The 14,952-nt window shown below is 39.2% G+C and overlaps 1 protein-coding gene across 5 annotated transcripts in view; it reads left to right on the top strand.

Moving 5' to 3' along the window:
* The window catches only part of KCNIP1 (potassium voltage-gated channel interacting protein 1), a 716,798-nt gene that overhangs the window by 664,999 nt on the left and 36,847 nt on the right, over positions 1 to 14,952 (top strand). Inside the window, exon 2 of one of the 5 annotated variants that reach the window (XM_020780484.3) lies at positions 11,769 to 11,801. The exons of the other annotated variants lie outside the window; for them this stretch is intronic. Within the exon in view, the coding sequence (XP_020636143.1) occupies positions 11,769 to 11,801 (33 nt within the window). The remainder of the gene's footprint in view (positions 1 to 11,768; positions 11,802 to 14,952) is intronic. 5 annotated transcript variants of the gene reach the window in all.

The following is a 14,952-nucleotide window of genomic DNA, read 5'->3' as shown; positions in this document are numbered from 1 at the left end:
CACTTGATGCTGTAATTATGTGATATTGTACCAAGCTAAAATTGGAAAAATGATGGCATTAATGCTATGAGAGCACAAGAGGGCTGCAAGCTTGAATCAGTTAGCTAATTAATTATTGGTATTAATCAGTAAAGTTCAGTTTTAATTTGTGAATCTGAAAGTTATCATCTTTTCATTATTTATCTGCTGCTTTGTTGTTAAAGACAGGGAAAAGTAAAAGATTAAAAGGTAGCAGTATTTTCTTCTTACCTTCTAGTAAGTTGCTAAAGAGCCTTTATTTAGGCGGAAACAGTCTCAAACATGGTTTCAAGGGAATAAGCTCCATGGAACCTAAAGGGACTTCCCTACTGAGTAAAATCGCCTAATAGTGCACTGTGGTATATTCTGTTATGTTCACATGGCATCATTATCCCCAAAATGTGTCTGTATTGGCCTACATATACTGTATATTTATTTAAATTTATTTAAATTAAACTATTAAGGCTAATTATTATAGTTGGTGTTGTTCTGAAAACAGATTTAGAATTTAGAGAATATATTTAGAACAGCATTATTCTGTGAGAGAATACATTCAGAAATACCTATTCAACTGCAAATTGAATAATGAATGTTCATAATTTTTGGACCCACCTTCTATTGGAGAGGTAGAGGGATGCACCGGTTCAAATTTGAAATGAGAAGTGGGTTGAATTTAGTTGTTCCCTTTTTTTGAAAAAAAAGCAATCAACCCACAGCTGCATAAATTGTGGAATGCCTATCCAACAGAATAATAATAATAATAATAATAATAATAATAATAATAATAATAATAATAATAATAATAATAATAATAATAATAATAATAATAATGATGATGATGATGATGATGATGATGATGATGATGATGATGATGATGATGATGATGATGGGTAGAGAATACTAAGAAGTGGTTTACTATTCCCTTCTTCTGGGGGCACCTTGAGACTCTTCAGCTGGCCCAAGGCCATGCAAACTGGTTCTTCTCCCAGGAGACACAATGGGGAATCAAACTCCCAACCTCTGGCTGTGCAGCCAGAGACTTAACTGAACTATCCAGCTAGCTATAGACATGTTTTAATTATTTACTCTTACTGTTTTACTTGTGGTTTCCGTGAATAATTTTTTTAGGGTTTTTTTGTGATTAATAACTTTCCGTTTGATCATCGTAGTTTAGTATGTAGGGTATCAAGACCTGCTAGTTTATATACAGAAGCATAGACAAATGATTATATTGTTCATGCTAGTCCTGGCAGTGGGGAAATGGGGATTTATTAGTGCCACAAGCATATATTGTTGTGACTCCATTAGGAGAACTCAACTACTGTATATAAATAATGGAAAACTAGAGGAACTGAAAATTTCAGTTCATCTATTACAGACCAAAAGTAAAAGAAATATAGAGGTCTGATCCCTCCTGCCCCCTTTTTTTGGCAGTGCCATCTTTTCTGCACAAGGAAACAGACATACTGTCCTTCATTCTACATAGCTCCTGGCATTGCGAGTAAGTAGCTGAAATCCAGTGGTATGTTGTAACTACAGTAGGCCCATTGAATGAGGGGGGATTTGGTAAGTCAACTCCTCTTTAAGTTCCATTGATTCAATGGGCCTTTTCTAGTTGTGACTTTTACTGGATTTCAGCTATTACAACCTTGTCTTAAAATATATTTCATTCATTCTGTAGGGGAAAACTTTCTGTATTACAAACTTTCCAGTTCTTCCAAGGAAGAAAACTGGAAAATTGCCTTCAGATCTTCAGAATTGCCACAGTTTGGCCCCTCTGACAACAGTCTGCCTTCCAGCACAAAAGTCTCCAATGAATACTGATTTTCCCTTCCATTGTACTTATCCTCCTATGATAAATATTGGAAACTCTAGATAACTATCAGGTTAAGTGGAAAAGTTATCTTGTCCCAAGGCACTTACCTTGGCGGGCCACAATGTGAACTGGATTTATTTCCATTTCCTCATTACCATGTATTTGCCTAAGAACCTGTCATTTCTTATCAGCAGTGGCAGATTACTGTGCTACTGTTCCACTGTTGATCCTCTGGGGAATTAATATGGTGCAATGACTGCATTAGCATAGTAGTTGTTTTATAAACTGTAAAGCCAGGTAGCTTCCTCTTTAATTAGTTAAAAAGACATTTTGGCTAGAGATACGCAAAACATTTAGTGTTTGTGAAGTCTAATCAGCATTCTCCAAATTAATTTGCTGACCAAAATTATCCTGTTTTTATTATTTATTTATTTATTTATTTATTTATTCAATTTATATGCCGCCCAAACTACCCAGAGGTCTCTGGGCGGCTTACAATAATTAAAATTCAATATAGCAAAAGATAAAATAATTAAAATACAATTAAAATACAATTAAAATTGCCATCAGACCCACAGCTAATATAATTTCAATTAAAAGCCTTCTGGAACAGGAAGGTTTTGACCTGGCGCCGAAATGTCATCAGCGTCGGCGCCAGACGAATCTCAGTCGGGAGGGCATTCCATAGTCTGGGGGCAGCTGCCGAAAAGGCCCTTTGTCTACAAGCCGTCCCTCTTACCTCCTTAAGGGACGGCTCTTTCAAAAGGGCCCCCTGGCTAGATCTTAACTGCCGGGTAGGTTCATATGGAAGGAGGCGGTCCTTCAGGTATCCAGGGCCCAAGCCGTTTAGGGCTTTATATGTCAAAACAAGCACTTTGAATTGGGCCCGGGCAGCAACTGGTAGCCAATGTAACTTATACAGAATCGGCTTGATATGTTCCGTGGCAGCTGCACCACTCACCAGCCGCGCAGCTCGATTCTGGACCAGTTGCAATCGCCGGACCGTCTTCAAAGGCAGCCCCACGTAAAGCGCATTGCAGTAATCTATGCGGGATGTTACCAGTGCATGTGTGACTGTCATGAGACTCCGCTCGTCCAGGTAGGGCCGTAGCTGGTATAATTTCCGCAGCTGAAGGAAGGCACCCCTGGCCACCGAGTCCCCCTGGGCTTCCAGTGTTAGACTGGGGTCCAGGAGCACCCCCAAGCTGCGGACCCTGTCCCTTAGGGGGAGTGTAACCCCATTCAGGGCGGGGAAATGGCCCTCCAGCCTGTCCGGCGAATCCCCATTATGTTCCAACACAATTATTGTGTGAAACACAGACATAAAGGTACATTTAGAAAGGCATATTTTGGTGGCAAATATGTTTAGAAAGACGCATTTTGAGAGGAAATATTTTTAGAAACACAGATTTCAAATCCATCATGAGATGTGAGTTTTCAAGTAGGCTTTTAAAAAAAAATCACAGATTTATTGTGGATATTGGATGGAGCAGACATTTGGATGAACACCTGAAAGTGGCATAGATTGTTTCATTTGGTCTGAGTGAATCAATCTACACAGTGGTTAAGTGGGTACATTTAGAAGGGTAGGCGCTCATCATTGACAATCTGCACAGCCACCCCATCTACAAAGAGTCCAAAATTGCAGGCAGCCTGGTTGGTGCATAACAAGTGAGGAACAGAACTTTTTGTTAATTACCTTGCGCTCAACAGAGATATTAATGGTTGAACTGATACTAGGCAAGCTGAGGCTGTGCTGAATCCAAATCTCTCCCAGCCTAGAGATTCTGGAAATTATTTAGGATTACTCTGACCCTAAGCTAGTTTTTGTTCGGGGTAGTGATTGTGAGTCTAGGATATGAGGAATTTAGATATGGAATAATTTAGCTCCTCCATTGCTCCTCCCCTTCTCTGCTCTTTTGACACAGCAAAAAAGAGAACAGAGAGTGGAAAGAAAGTGTAGTAGCACAAGGGCATTTGTGCCAATGGAAGAGGCTTCAGTCTGTTCCAGATGTAGTACAGCTGGCTAACTCTGAGTCTGGATTGCATCGCCAGATGCATTTAACAAAAAGTAACAAAAAGCACAATGATATCAATAAATCCTTTTTTTAAAGAATCACAAGTAAAAGTAACAGGTTGCTTTATGAAATTTTAACAAGTAACAGTAATGATTCCTTTTTAAGAATAACTTTCTAAACTCTGGAATTTTGATATCATTCTGCATACAGTTTGCTCCTTAGCTTAGTAACTGCTTGGAAGCCAAACTAGACATGGCATTATGATCTATTATTTTTGTGGAGGTTACGGGCAGCTTTCTTGTGGTTCTATAAAAAAAATGGACATCTGATGCAAGCTGAAATGTAGAAACGAGTACATGTTTTTACTCTAAAACTGCCACCCTGTTTCCCCAATAATAAGACCTAACTTGAAAATAAGCCCTAGTATGATTTTTCAGCATGCTCGAAATATAAGCCCTACCCCAAGAATAAGCCCTAGTTAAGTGAAACCCCGCCCTCCACCATTGTGCAGCAACCAGAAGATGACATGACTGTAAAAATAAAACATCCCCTGAAAATCAGCCCTAATGCATTTTTAGAGCAAAAATTAATATAAGACCCTGTCTTATTTTCGGGGAAACACGGTAGGTTTTCCCAGACAGTTTGGTCTACAGGTGTGTGCTGGAGTTAGATAAATCCCAGATTCTGAATCAGTTTGAGATGCAGATCTAAACATAGTGGCTGGTTTATAAACTGTCTAGGGTACAATCAAAGTGCATGAGACACAAAACACTTCAGCCTTAAAAACAACAATTAAAGCTGCCTTGTATATAAAGCTGTGAAGTTTGCTGTCTAAAATTTGGCAGATTTTGGGTCTGTTGTGGCTCTAAATTTCACAAATGCTAATACAAAAACAAAACAAAAAACCAAATATAGCCAGAGGTTTACACATTGACTCAGATCCGGAACACAAATTGGGTGGGATGAAACAAAAGCAGTCTGGGCCATATCAGAATATGTTCTAAAGCCCTGAATTGACTGAGTACAGGAACATGTTTGGTCGCTGTGTGTGCACGTATGTATATGCACAGAGGTCAGTGTTCTATAGTGGATTGCAGTGACATCATACTGCAAGCCCCGTGCTACTAGAAGTATATGAGCAGGGTGTTCATAGGAAGAGCTGTAAGGAGCTTGTGTCCAGGGAGGAGGATGCCTGTTTATACTGGGGAAGTGGAAACAGTCTAGTTCATTAGATTTATGGAATGCTCTTCCCCGTTGACAGATACACACATTCATTTGGATACACACGTGGGTATAGAAAGGCAGATGTGAGCAGTAAAGCTGGATGGCAATGAAATGAAAAACATGTAGTAAGTGACATGTTTGTGTGAAATTTAAGGTACACATTCTGACCATTTACAGCAGCTATCATGATGATAACACTATTACCTAATGCCATACTGAAAAATTCTCCCATACAGATTCCAACCACCTCTAATTAATTTGATAGAAGAAATTCAAAACAATTTCAAAAGAGGAGAAATTCCAGAGAAACTCTCACGAGTCAAGTTCAAGATTTTGTGTTTCACATACTGGGCAGCTCAGCTGCACAGGTAGTATCTGGCAGGCCTCCGGAGGCCTCACAAACTTCAGTTAAATCCCAAGAGAAGCTGTCACCACTAGTCCCTTGTGTTCAGAGTGGGAAACACAAGAAGCCAAGGAAACCGCAAGAGGATAATGAGATAAGTAAGCGGGATAAAACAAAAACAGATACAATATCCTACAGTGTTTATAATAAAGATATCCAAATTAAGTTCTAAACAGCCCTGAAGATGAGGTAGAAAAATTGAGGCTTTTAAAGTGAGGAAATAAAACTTACAGTAAAACAGTTGCTTTACCTTTTTCTCCTGGAGCTGGACATACTACAAGACAGCCTTTCTTTATACTGTCTCTAGCAATGACAGAAGAGACCTATGTTACAAGGATCTGGAGTAGGTACAAACTGTGTCTACAATGATCCTCCTAAAATAGTAGCATTTGGAAAGCTTGGGGAGCATACGGAGCCCTGAGGAATGGCAAGTACTGTGACAAAATTTCTCAGACAACAATTTAAGAAAACAACAACAAGACATTCTGACATTGTTCTTTCTTTCTTTTTAAAATTCTCCTTGAATTACTTTGCAGAATTATTCCCAAAAGCCCTTTATCATTTGGGGCAGTGGGGTTTGACTGCTTCTTCACTACGTCCACAAGAATGACACCAGGCAGAAAGCTCTGTGGAGGAAGCAAAATGGCGGCTTGGCTACCAAAAGAGTTGGTTTGTCATTGTTGTTGCCACTTGCAGCGTCAGTGCAAAACCCTTTTGGTGGTGAAAAAAGGAGCAAAACTGTGCTAATAATGGTGAGCCCTGCCTTTTGGGATTTTGTTAGAGAATTTCTATTTCCCCTGGAGAACTTCAGAGAAATGTTCCTCCCAAATTTCTCTTTCTAGAGATTGGGTGAGGAATTTTTGATAGGCCGTTTGTGCACAGCTGTACTACTACTAATGATTATTTGCTCTCAAATCAATTGTGATTTCTGGTGACCTTTTTCAGAATTTTCTTTATAGAGAATACTCAGAAGTGGTTTACCCTTCCCTTCCTCTGGGGTTACCCTGGGACTATACAGCTTGCCCACGGATACACAGGCTGGCTCTTCTTCCTGGAAGCTTGGTGGGGAATTGCACTCCCAGCCTCTGACTACACAGCCATGTCCATGACTCGTACCATATAATTTGAGAAGCAATTAACACTTTTAGTGGGCTAGTGTCAGACTATTCTTCTGTAAATGCACAGAAATTTCTGGAAGCCTCTAATTCAACTATCTCAGGACAGAGTCCCTGTGTGATTTTTCTTTCTTGGATCACTGAAATAGTTTGGTTGGTATTGATCTCTGCACGTCTGAAACAGAGTTGCAGTATCTTTTGTATAAAAGTGAAGGAGCCATCTGCAAACTGAAACTATCTGACGGTGGTTGTGATGTTTTCCTATGAAAGACATTTTGTTGGGTACATATAACACTGTGGTTACATGGATACAATACAAGAGAGGTATTGTATTACTGTGGAAACCACAGTGTCATTTTGCATTTTCTTCAATGGGGCTTCTTTTTTTCTTTTCTTTTTTGCATGTTTCTTCTGAATTTGTATTCATCTACTGAAAGCAGTATCATTACCATCTGTGAATAAGGACAAAAATGGAGGTTGTGAAATATTCACAATGTTTTGGATATTTTCTGAATATTCATTTGAGGATAAAATTAATACATCCACACACACACACACATACACACACACACAAAACCTATTTCCCTCAGAAATTCCCCACCACTGAGATTGTTAGGCTTTCTCCCCCCTGCCCCCACCCCACATACACTCTCTCTGCCAGCTTCCTTCTTCTGTAGATACCGTGGTCCCACTTTTTCCCTCAGTGAGACTCTTCCCCTTCACGGAATTAACTCAGCCAGTGAGGCGTCGCATGTTTATTTTTGTTTACTTTTTATTTGCAATTTTTGGAACTTGAAATTGATTTAGAACTTGTAATTGTTAATCTTGTAAACCAAACTAATTCATACCATGAATTGCAAAGTTATTTTGGGGTAAAAATTGCATGGCTTGCCCCAGGTGTCAAAATTGTAAGTTTCGGCTCTGCATGCATTTGCCACACATTGTAGGCTTCACAGAATCCTGTGAGGTTCTCTCCTGCTTTATACCTAACCCCTAGGATAATTTCTTCAAAAACGTTAGGGTCTTCTTTATTTCCCTTTTTGCATTCTAGTCACCTGTCATAAATCAGTATATCCTCTTTTTGGTGGTTGATCAGTTTTCACTTGGATCCTATTTTTTAAATATATGATTGAGTTCTCCTGGATCCTGTTTAGGTATGTGATCAATTTCCTCCTGGAAACTGAATGTATAATAGTCTAATTTAGAGGCCACTAACAGAACAGTCAGGTTTTTATTTTCCAGAAGGAATCACTTAGCCTATATCACCTCTGCTGTGGGCACTCCTGTTTACACATTTTTAAGTAAACAGCCCAAAGGGTAACAGTGTGGGTCTCATATGGCCAGTGTTGTTCTTTTGTGTGTGCTCAGAATCAAGAGAGGCAAAAATGAAAATAAGTACTTCCATAGAAACATTTCCAGTTTATTCAGATGTTCAGTGTGATTTACTTTTTTTCAAAACGCTTCTTTAACATGACATGCCTAAAGGGAGCCAGGGAGAAATCCCTATGTGGTGTTGGTATAGAAATGAGTCAAGGGACACAGAGATTTGTTAAGAAGTTTATAACAGCCAGAAACCTGTTTCATCCAAATAAGCCCAATAAGCCCACAGTAATAAGTTTCCTGCATTTCCCTGTGGAGCTTTCATTTGCTGCTTTTTTATTCACACTCCTGGCTAACTTTCTCTTTTAAAGGCAAAGCAACTTGACTGGCAGGCAGCATGAACATTTTCTGCATCGATTCTGTATTCCAAACCTCAACATGCCACAAGGGGTTTGTATCTTAAACCCACTGTAGGAAGGAATTGTTCCCAATTGTCTTTGTCTTTAGCAGCTGTAAAAGCATCCCATCCTGTTAAGAAATGCATGTAGTAGGCTGAAAGTACTGTGCATACTACCCACAGGGGTTTAGAAAATAATCCCTGTTTTATATAGCACATTAATATATCAGAGCACAATAGTAGTTATCAGTTTGTCAAACAGTTTAAGAAACAAGCTGAAATATGAAAGTGGTTATAGTTCAGGTAAATTAGCATGGTCTCTCCCATTCCCTCCCTCTTCTCTCTCTTTCACTCTCTATATATGCATTGCATGAAAAACAGAAGCTTTATCTTCCATACATGTTACTACCCAATTAACATTAAATGTTCGTCACAGTTAAAATGATGCTATAGTTAAGATCTATGTTAATTTTGTAGGCAGGAAAAGTGCTGGATGTCGAATAGGTGAGGTCACTTCTCCATGCCATAACCTTATCTCACCACCACTTCATAAGGAATGGCAACAGGATAGAGCTGAGATCCTGGCATCACCAAACAACTGTAATAACAGATCACAATAGAAAAGTAATCAGAAACTGAGTTTCTTCTGATAATGATTATTCATTCACACGTACTTTTAAAGATCTTTTGCTTGGGATGTTTGTTATCTGTTAAAGAAATACTTATCACACAACATCCTTTGGGCCATGATATCTTCATCTCTTTGGGCACATTCTGTGGTGGAGTGGCCAGCAAGATCACTTACAGTGCATGCTTATACATGTTTATTTAAAAGGTAATAGTTTGGGCAGTGATAGTTTTTGCCCCCCCCCCATTTAGATGTACATAAGGTTATCACCTTAGTAAAATATCCTATATTGAAGTAGAATCAACCATATAATGATCTAATACAGATAACATCCTATAAAAAAACAGCAAATGTCATGATGAAGATTCTGCTGCACTCTTTACACCATGCTGAAATAGGCTGTAGTGTGGAAGACGCTTTAGAATAGCAGTCATAAGCACTCAAGGTGTGTAACATGGTATAGACAAAAAGAAGAAACACTCAATGAAGTATTTCTTGACCACTGCTTCTAACAAGATCTCAGCAATTTTCATGTGAACACTTGGTTTTACTCCTGTGATGTTGCATTAAATAATAGTGATTGATGCAATGACTCCAAGCCTATCAATTTTCAGGTTGTTGCTCAGCTAATTCTCAGGAAGGATTTGTGAAGCTAATAGATAATAACCAGAGATGGGCTGAACCAGCACAATGGCAGTTCATGATGGTTCATGTTTGTCAGTGTCCATGAACCAAACTGATTAAAAAAAAAAAAACAAACAAACTGATCCATTCAGTTTAGACCTATCTCTAAATGAATGGGGGGGGCCTTTCTGTGTAACTCACCTACACAGAAAGCCCCCCCATGGGTTTCACACCCCACACACCCCTTCATGGGCCCCAACACCTTCTTTCCTTGCTCCAGGCCTCTTCTCCTCCCCTTCATTGCCATCATGCTGCCGAGCTGAGTAGGACGGTAGGCTGTTTGAGGCCTATTTCAGCTGCTCAGGAAGCACTGGGGCAGGAAGTAGGCCCCAGATAGCCTGCTATTCTACTCAACTTGGCAACAGCAGTGAGGAGGAGACCCATAGCAAGTAAGGTCAGTGCCAGGGCCCATGTAGGGGGTAGAATGAAGTGAAACGAAACACCAACAAAGACAAAGTTTGGCATTTTGTTTTGTTTTATGAAAACATGGTTCATCAAACTACTCACAAGACAAACCATGAACCAGCTTGGCTTTGGGGTGGGGTTTGGTTCGTGATTCATCTCATGCCCATCTCTATATACAATAGAGCTATGTTTCTGGTGAGTGGAGACAAAAGCAGCAAATGGTACCAGACATGGCACATCCAATTTTGTTCCGTTACTCAGTAAGTTAGCAATCCAGCTGTTTCTCAGCTCAGATAGTTTCACATGATAATAACTTCACTATGTGTATTTGTGGAATTTGTGGAATATGATCTAACAATATATGTGGATTTTTGCAAGCTATAATTAGTACAATCAGTAGAAAGTAATGAATTAAAGTTCTTGAGAACAACATGAAGGTTTAGTACATGACAGCAGTGAATGCAACAAGTTTTCTCTGCAAATATGTTGACCGTTTAACTACACCTAGATTCCCCTTTCCCCCCCAAAAGACAGACTGTACGTATTCTTTGTAGTTGATGAAATAGCTTATATCTCTGCTGAGAGTTTAATTAAAATGTTGCCTGATTCCAAAGTATCCACGAATTGCAACACATTTGTGCAACACCACATTCAGAGAAATGGGAGTGGGGGAGGAGAGTGAGCTGGTTAATATTTTCTGATGAATGTGATGAGAGAGGGGAGAATGAACTTCCTAGATTATGTATCTCACATAAGAAAGAAAAGACAGCAAAGAAAGTAATAGAGATGAAAGTGGATTTCTACCGAAACAGAAGCAAATCCTCGAAAATTAAAATATAACAGTTTGTCTTTAAGATCTCACAATGTTTTTGACTGTTTTTGTTGTTTTTGTTTGTTTTATTTTCTTTATATGCCTGCACAGACTAACATGGCTATTTTGTCAATAGGCTTGGGAATGTCTAGCCATTAAGAGATGCTAATGCCTTCTTTCTCCTTCATTTCTTTTGGAGTGGGCTTCAGTCTTAATTTACAGGATTTTCAACTGAGATTTAGACGGGGGATGTGCATTAACTCCTATAAAAATAACTGTCTATTTTCCTTTTCTTAATTGCTAATAATTCTGTTTCTTCCCAGGAGCATGTGAACTGCATGCTGTTATTGCTATAAAAGTGTAATTATTCTGATGCCATTGATGAGGAAACCAAGATCTAGTTGAGGAACTTGATATATAAAAATCCTTCTTCTTTCCTCCATCTATTCAGGTCTGCTGACAAAGAAACAGAAACTTAGCTCATTCTATTTGGGGGTGGAGTGGGGAATCTGGTTTCCTTAAAACTGGATGACAAATATCCTTTGTCTCTGAAAGATCCTTGTGGTCACAGTTTCTAAAACTGCAGCTCTTCAAAATGGTCTTCTCTTTGTGAGCGTTTCCTGCTGGCTGCATGGTTGCATGGCTAATAGCATGCTGTATTCCTGTTGTGTCTTGTCATTCATTGTCTCATGGTTTCACGCAAGGGAGAGGGAGGTCTTACATTGGATACCACCATCCAGGGAAGATAGGAGGGCCATACAATGAAACATGTCACATCCAATATGCAAGAGATCAACATATCATATAGAAAACAGGGCCCCTTTCACAATAAGAATAGATCCCATCCAGTTTTCCATTGAAATATAATTTTTTTAAAAAAACCCACAAAAATGTTTTTTTTGTTAAATTGTTTTCTTACTTTTTCCTAGAATTCGCCCGATGGTATTACCTGTCTCAGAGAGGTAACATTTAAATAAATTTGACTAACTTTCAAAATAACTTTCCCCCTATTCCTATTCCAACAATGATATACATGGTTTTTACAGCTTTTCCTAACTCCACGGTTTATGTTTAAACCTGGAAAAATAAGCCAGGACTTTGAGCTTATGGTTTCTGAATTCCGCCAATGTACCATGTCCATGATCTAACACAGACCGAAAATGTTTATGTATTACCTGCCATAGAATACTTTCTTTCAACAGTGGTGAACTGTTTCTTTTTAAAGCTAAATTGAATATCCCACAATCTTTGTCTTCCTCTTTAATATAGTTTGTGCCCATTTTGAAGGATTTCTCAGTGTATCATTCCTTAGCATGCCATTAAGTAAAACAGCCAAAGTCATTTCCAGTAACATCCCATATAAAGGATGCAGCAGAGTAAATATTCCAAGATACAACCTGATTCCCCAAATATACCAATTGTGGTGGTATCTGAAAATCTGAAAGATTTTATGGGGCAGAATGGTGTGTTTATTCAGCTGTCATGCCTTAATGTTGCAATCAAAGTCAATAGGTCTAGCTGAGGTTATTGTTTCGGAGACATTGCTGGATTCCTCCATGATGCCACAAATGTGAAGGAATTAATGAATAGAGGAATGTAAATCCATGCAATGTGCCAGAAGACATTTCTATGATTGCAGTTGAATACAAAAATAATGTATAGCAGTGTTGCTTTGGAAAAATATGAATATTTATTTATTTATTTATTTATTTATTTGATTTGTATCCCGCTCATCTGGTAACACAGTACCACTCTGAATATGGTCCATGGTTCAGTAATGAAGAGGTTTTGTGATGCCATGAAGTGCAAGGGATTCAACTGTGGACTTGCAAACATTGCTAGGTGGCTAAAGAAGCTGAATAGAGAACACCTTAGCCCTTTTCATCCCTTCTGTAATGCAGGATCATCAGCTTGGTTAGAGAGTAGCAACTAGTCCTATGCACCTCCCTTGTGGTTTGTTCATGTGAGCAGTGATGAGTCTGAAGAGAAGTTCCTGCTCTTGTGAACCCTCTGAATGTCAACAGGGGCCCAGGATTTCCAGGGTTCTTGCTTGAAGATAGAACTTCTGTGTGAGCAGGAACTTTCAGACCTGTCCCTGCTCACATGAGCAAACCAAGAGGGAGACATGCAGGGCTAGTTGTTTCCCTCTAACCATGTTGCTGATCCTGCATTGCAAAATGACTGAACAGTGCTGTTATGTTTTCAACGCATAGGTGGCCGAAAGGAAATCTTGGTGGAAACACTGGCTGAAATGCTATTTGTAGCTTAAACCCAAACATAACTTTCAATCTGTTCTTCGCTGGTAAACAAATTGCTACTGCTGCAGTTCTGTGAGGGGCACACATGTGGAAGGGGAGCTTTGTTTACCAGGGAGGAATAGATGGGAAATTACACTTTGGCTTACAATGCAAACAGAATTCCAGCCATTGGCTAGTTATCCAGTTCTGCTAGATGGGGGCCTTGGCTCTATAGCAGTGATTTCCTATCTTGGGTCCCCAGAAGTCTTTGCCACTAGCTGTGCTGGCCAGTATTTCTGGAAGTTGTAGTCCAGGAACATCTGGGGAGTCAAGGTTGGGGACCACTGCTCTATATCTTTCAAAATCTCTTTAATTCATCAGTGTAATTATGTATAACTCACTAGGCTTCTTCTTAACTAATTGTTAATAAAAGTCAGACAGTTCCAATAAAATCCAGCTATTATGTTTAACCTTCCTTGTATAGCTAGTGATAAATTTCTCCCATTCACAGAGTTTTTGGCAGTTTAACAATGAACATTTCTTATACATTTTTATATAATTACTTCTTCATAAACAGAAGTAATTTATCGTAAGAAAATGTAAAATTCACTCATGCAGTAACTCCAGAACCAGTTCCAAAATCAATAATATCATGTGTTCCTGTAAAATCTAGGAGTTTGATCTGGAACATGTATAAATACTATACTTGTGAGAAGGAAATCTAATTTGGCAGGCAATCAAACTGTTCTCTTCATTTAAAAGAAATGCTAGGATTCTACCCAACTGGTTTGCTGGGAATTGTTCGTAATGAATGTGATGAACAAAGTCAAACATGATGGATGCATTGGATACAGAGTCATCCAGTCATACTGAAAAGAAGATTGTAAGTATGAAATCAAGGGGACAAACTACTCAGGCCTAACACAGGTCCCAGTGGCCAAAATCTGTTTGGGAAAAATGACATCCAAAAAACTAATTGTACAGCAGTTTTTCCCCTCATCACTTGCTGTCTGTCACATGACCAACCTGGGATGCCAAAGAATGTGATGGCCAGCAGTGCAGATGGGCCATTGCTACCTGGACTGCACAGGACCATCAGGATCCAGGCCACTGATTTTAAAGTGTCTCCTTGAAATGTGACTGCATCTGAACCCAACCCAATGTTCTCTGAACATGGAAGGTTTACTTTGTCAAGTGAGAAATGGGGGTCACAGAAATGGGATGTAAAGTAGTGCTCACAATGAAGGAGCAACGTGTACTCTCAAGAGCCATAATTGCTAATGTATTGGCCCACTTGCACTGCTGACCCATCATTAATGTTAATTGTTGTATGGTCACAAGAAATTGTTATATGGCATAGCTATGTGGTGACTCTCTCGCATAGCTTCCTAAATGCATGGCCACTGTGGAGCACTATACGGTGTATGCAAAACAATAGTGTGAAAAGCAGCACAACAGGACTTATTGTGCACACCTCACATTGTGTACTTCTGGAACTTGTCACTCTGTTCACCAGTATCTGTTGAGCATCAGTTAATTGGCATACAGATTGTCCTGGCTGTATTGGGATGGAGTCATTTTGAGACGAACTTTAGTTACTACCTTCTGTGACAGAGTACTAGCAACTTCTGTCCCACACAAGCTTCCTTATTCTCCATTCATACTTGGTAGAACTGCAGTTCAGTCTAAAGATGATGGCTGTGACTTGTTTTGTTTATTGATGTGAATATTACCAAAAATGTGTGATCATTAGGATAGAGACAGTGCACCAGCAGAATGTGTTAGCTCTTTAATCCTATAAGGAAATATGGATTCAAAAACACCAACATGGAGCATCAGGAAGCCTAAAATTCTTCTGTCGGTCTTTTATAACTCT

Source organism: Pogona vitticeps, chromosome 2 (genome assembly GCF_051106095.1).
Source record: "Pogona vitticeps strain Pit_001003342236 chromosome 2, PviZW2.1, whole genome shotgun sequence".
Taxonomy (NCBI): Eukaryota; Metazoa; Chordata; class Lepidosauria; order Squamata; family Agamidae; genus Pogona; species Pogona vitticeps.
This window is presented reverse-complemented; position numbering and strand designations above follow the sequence as displayed.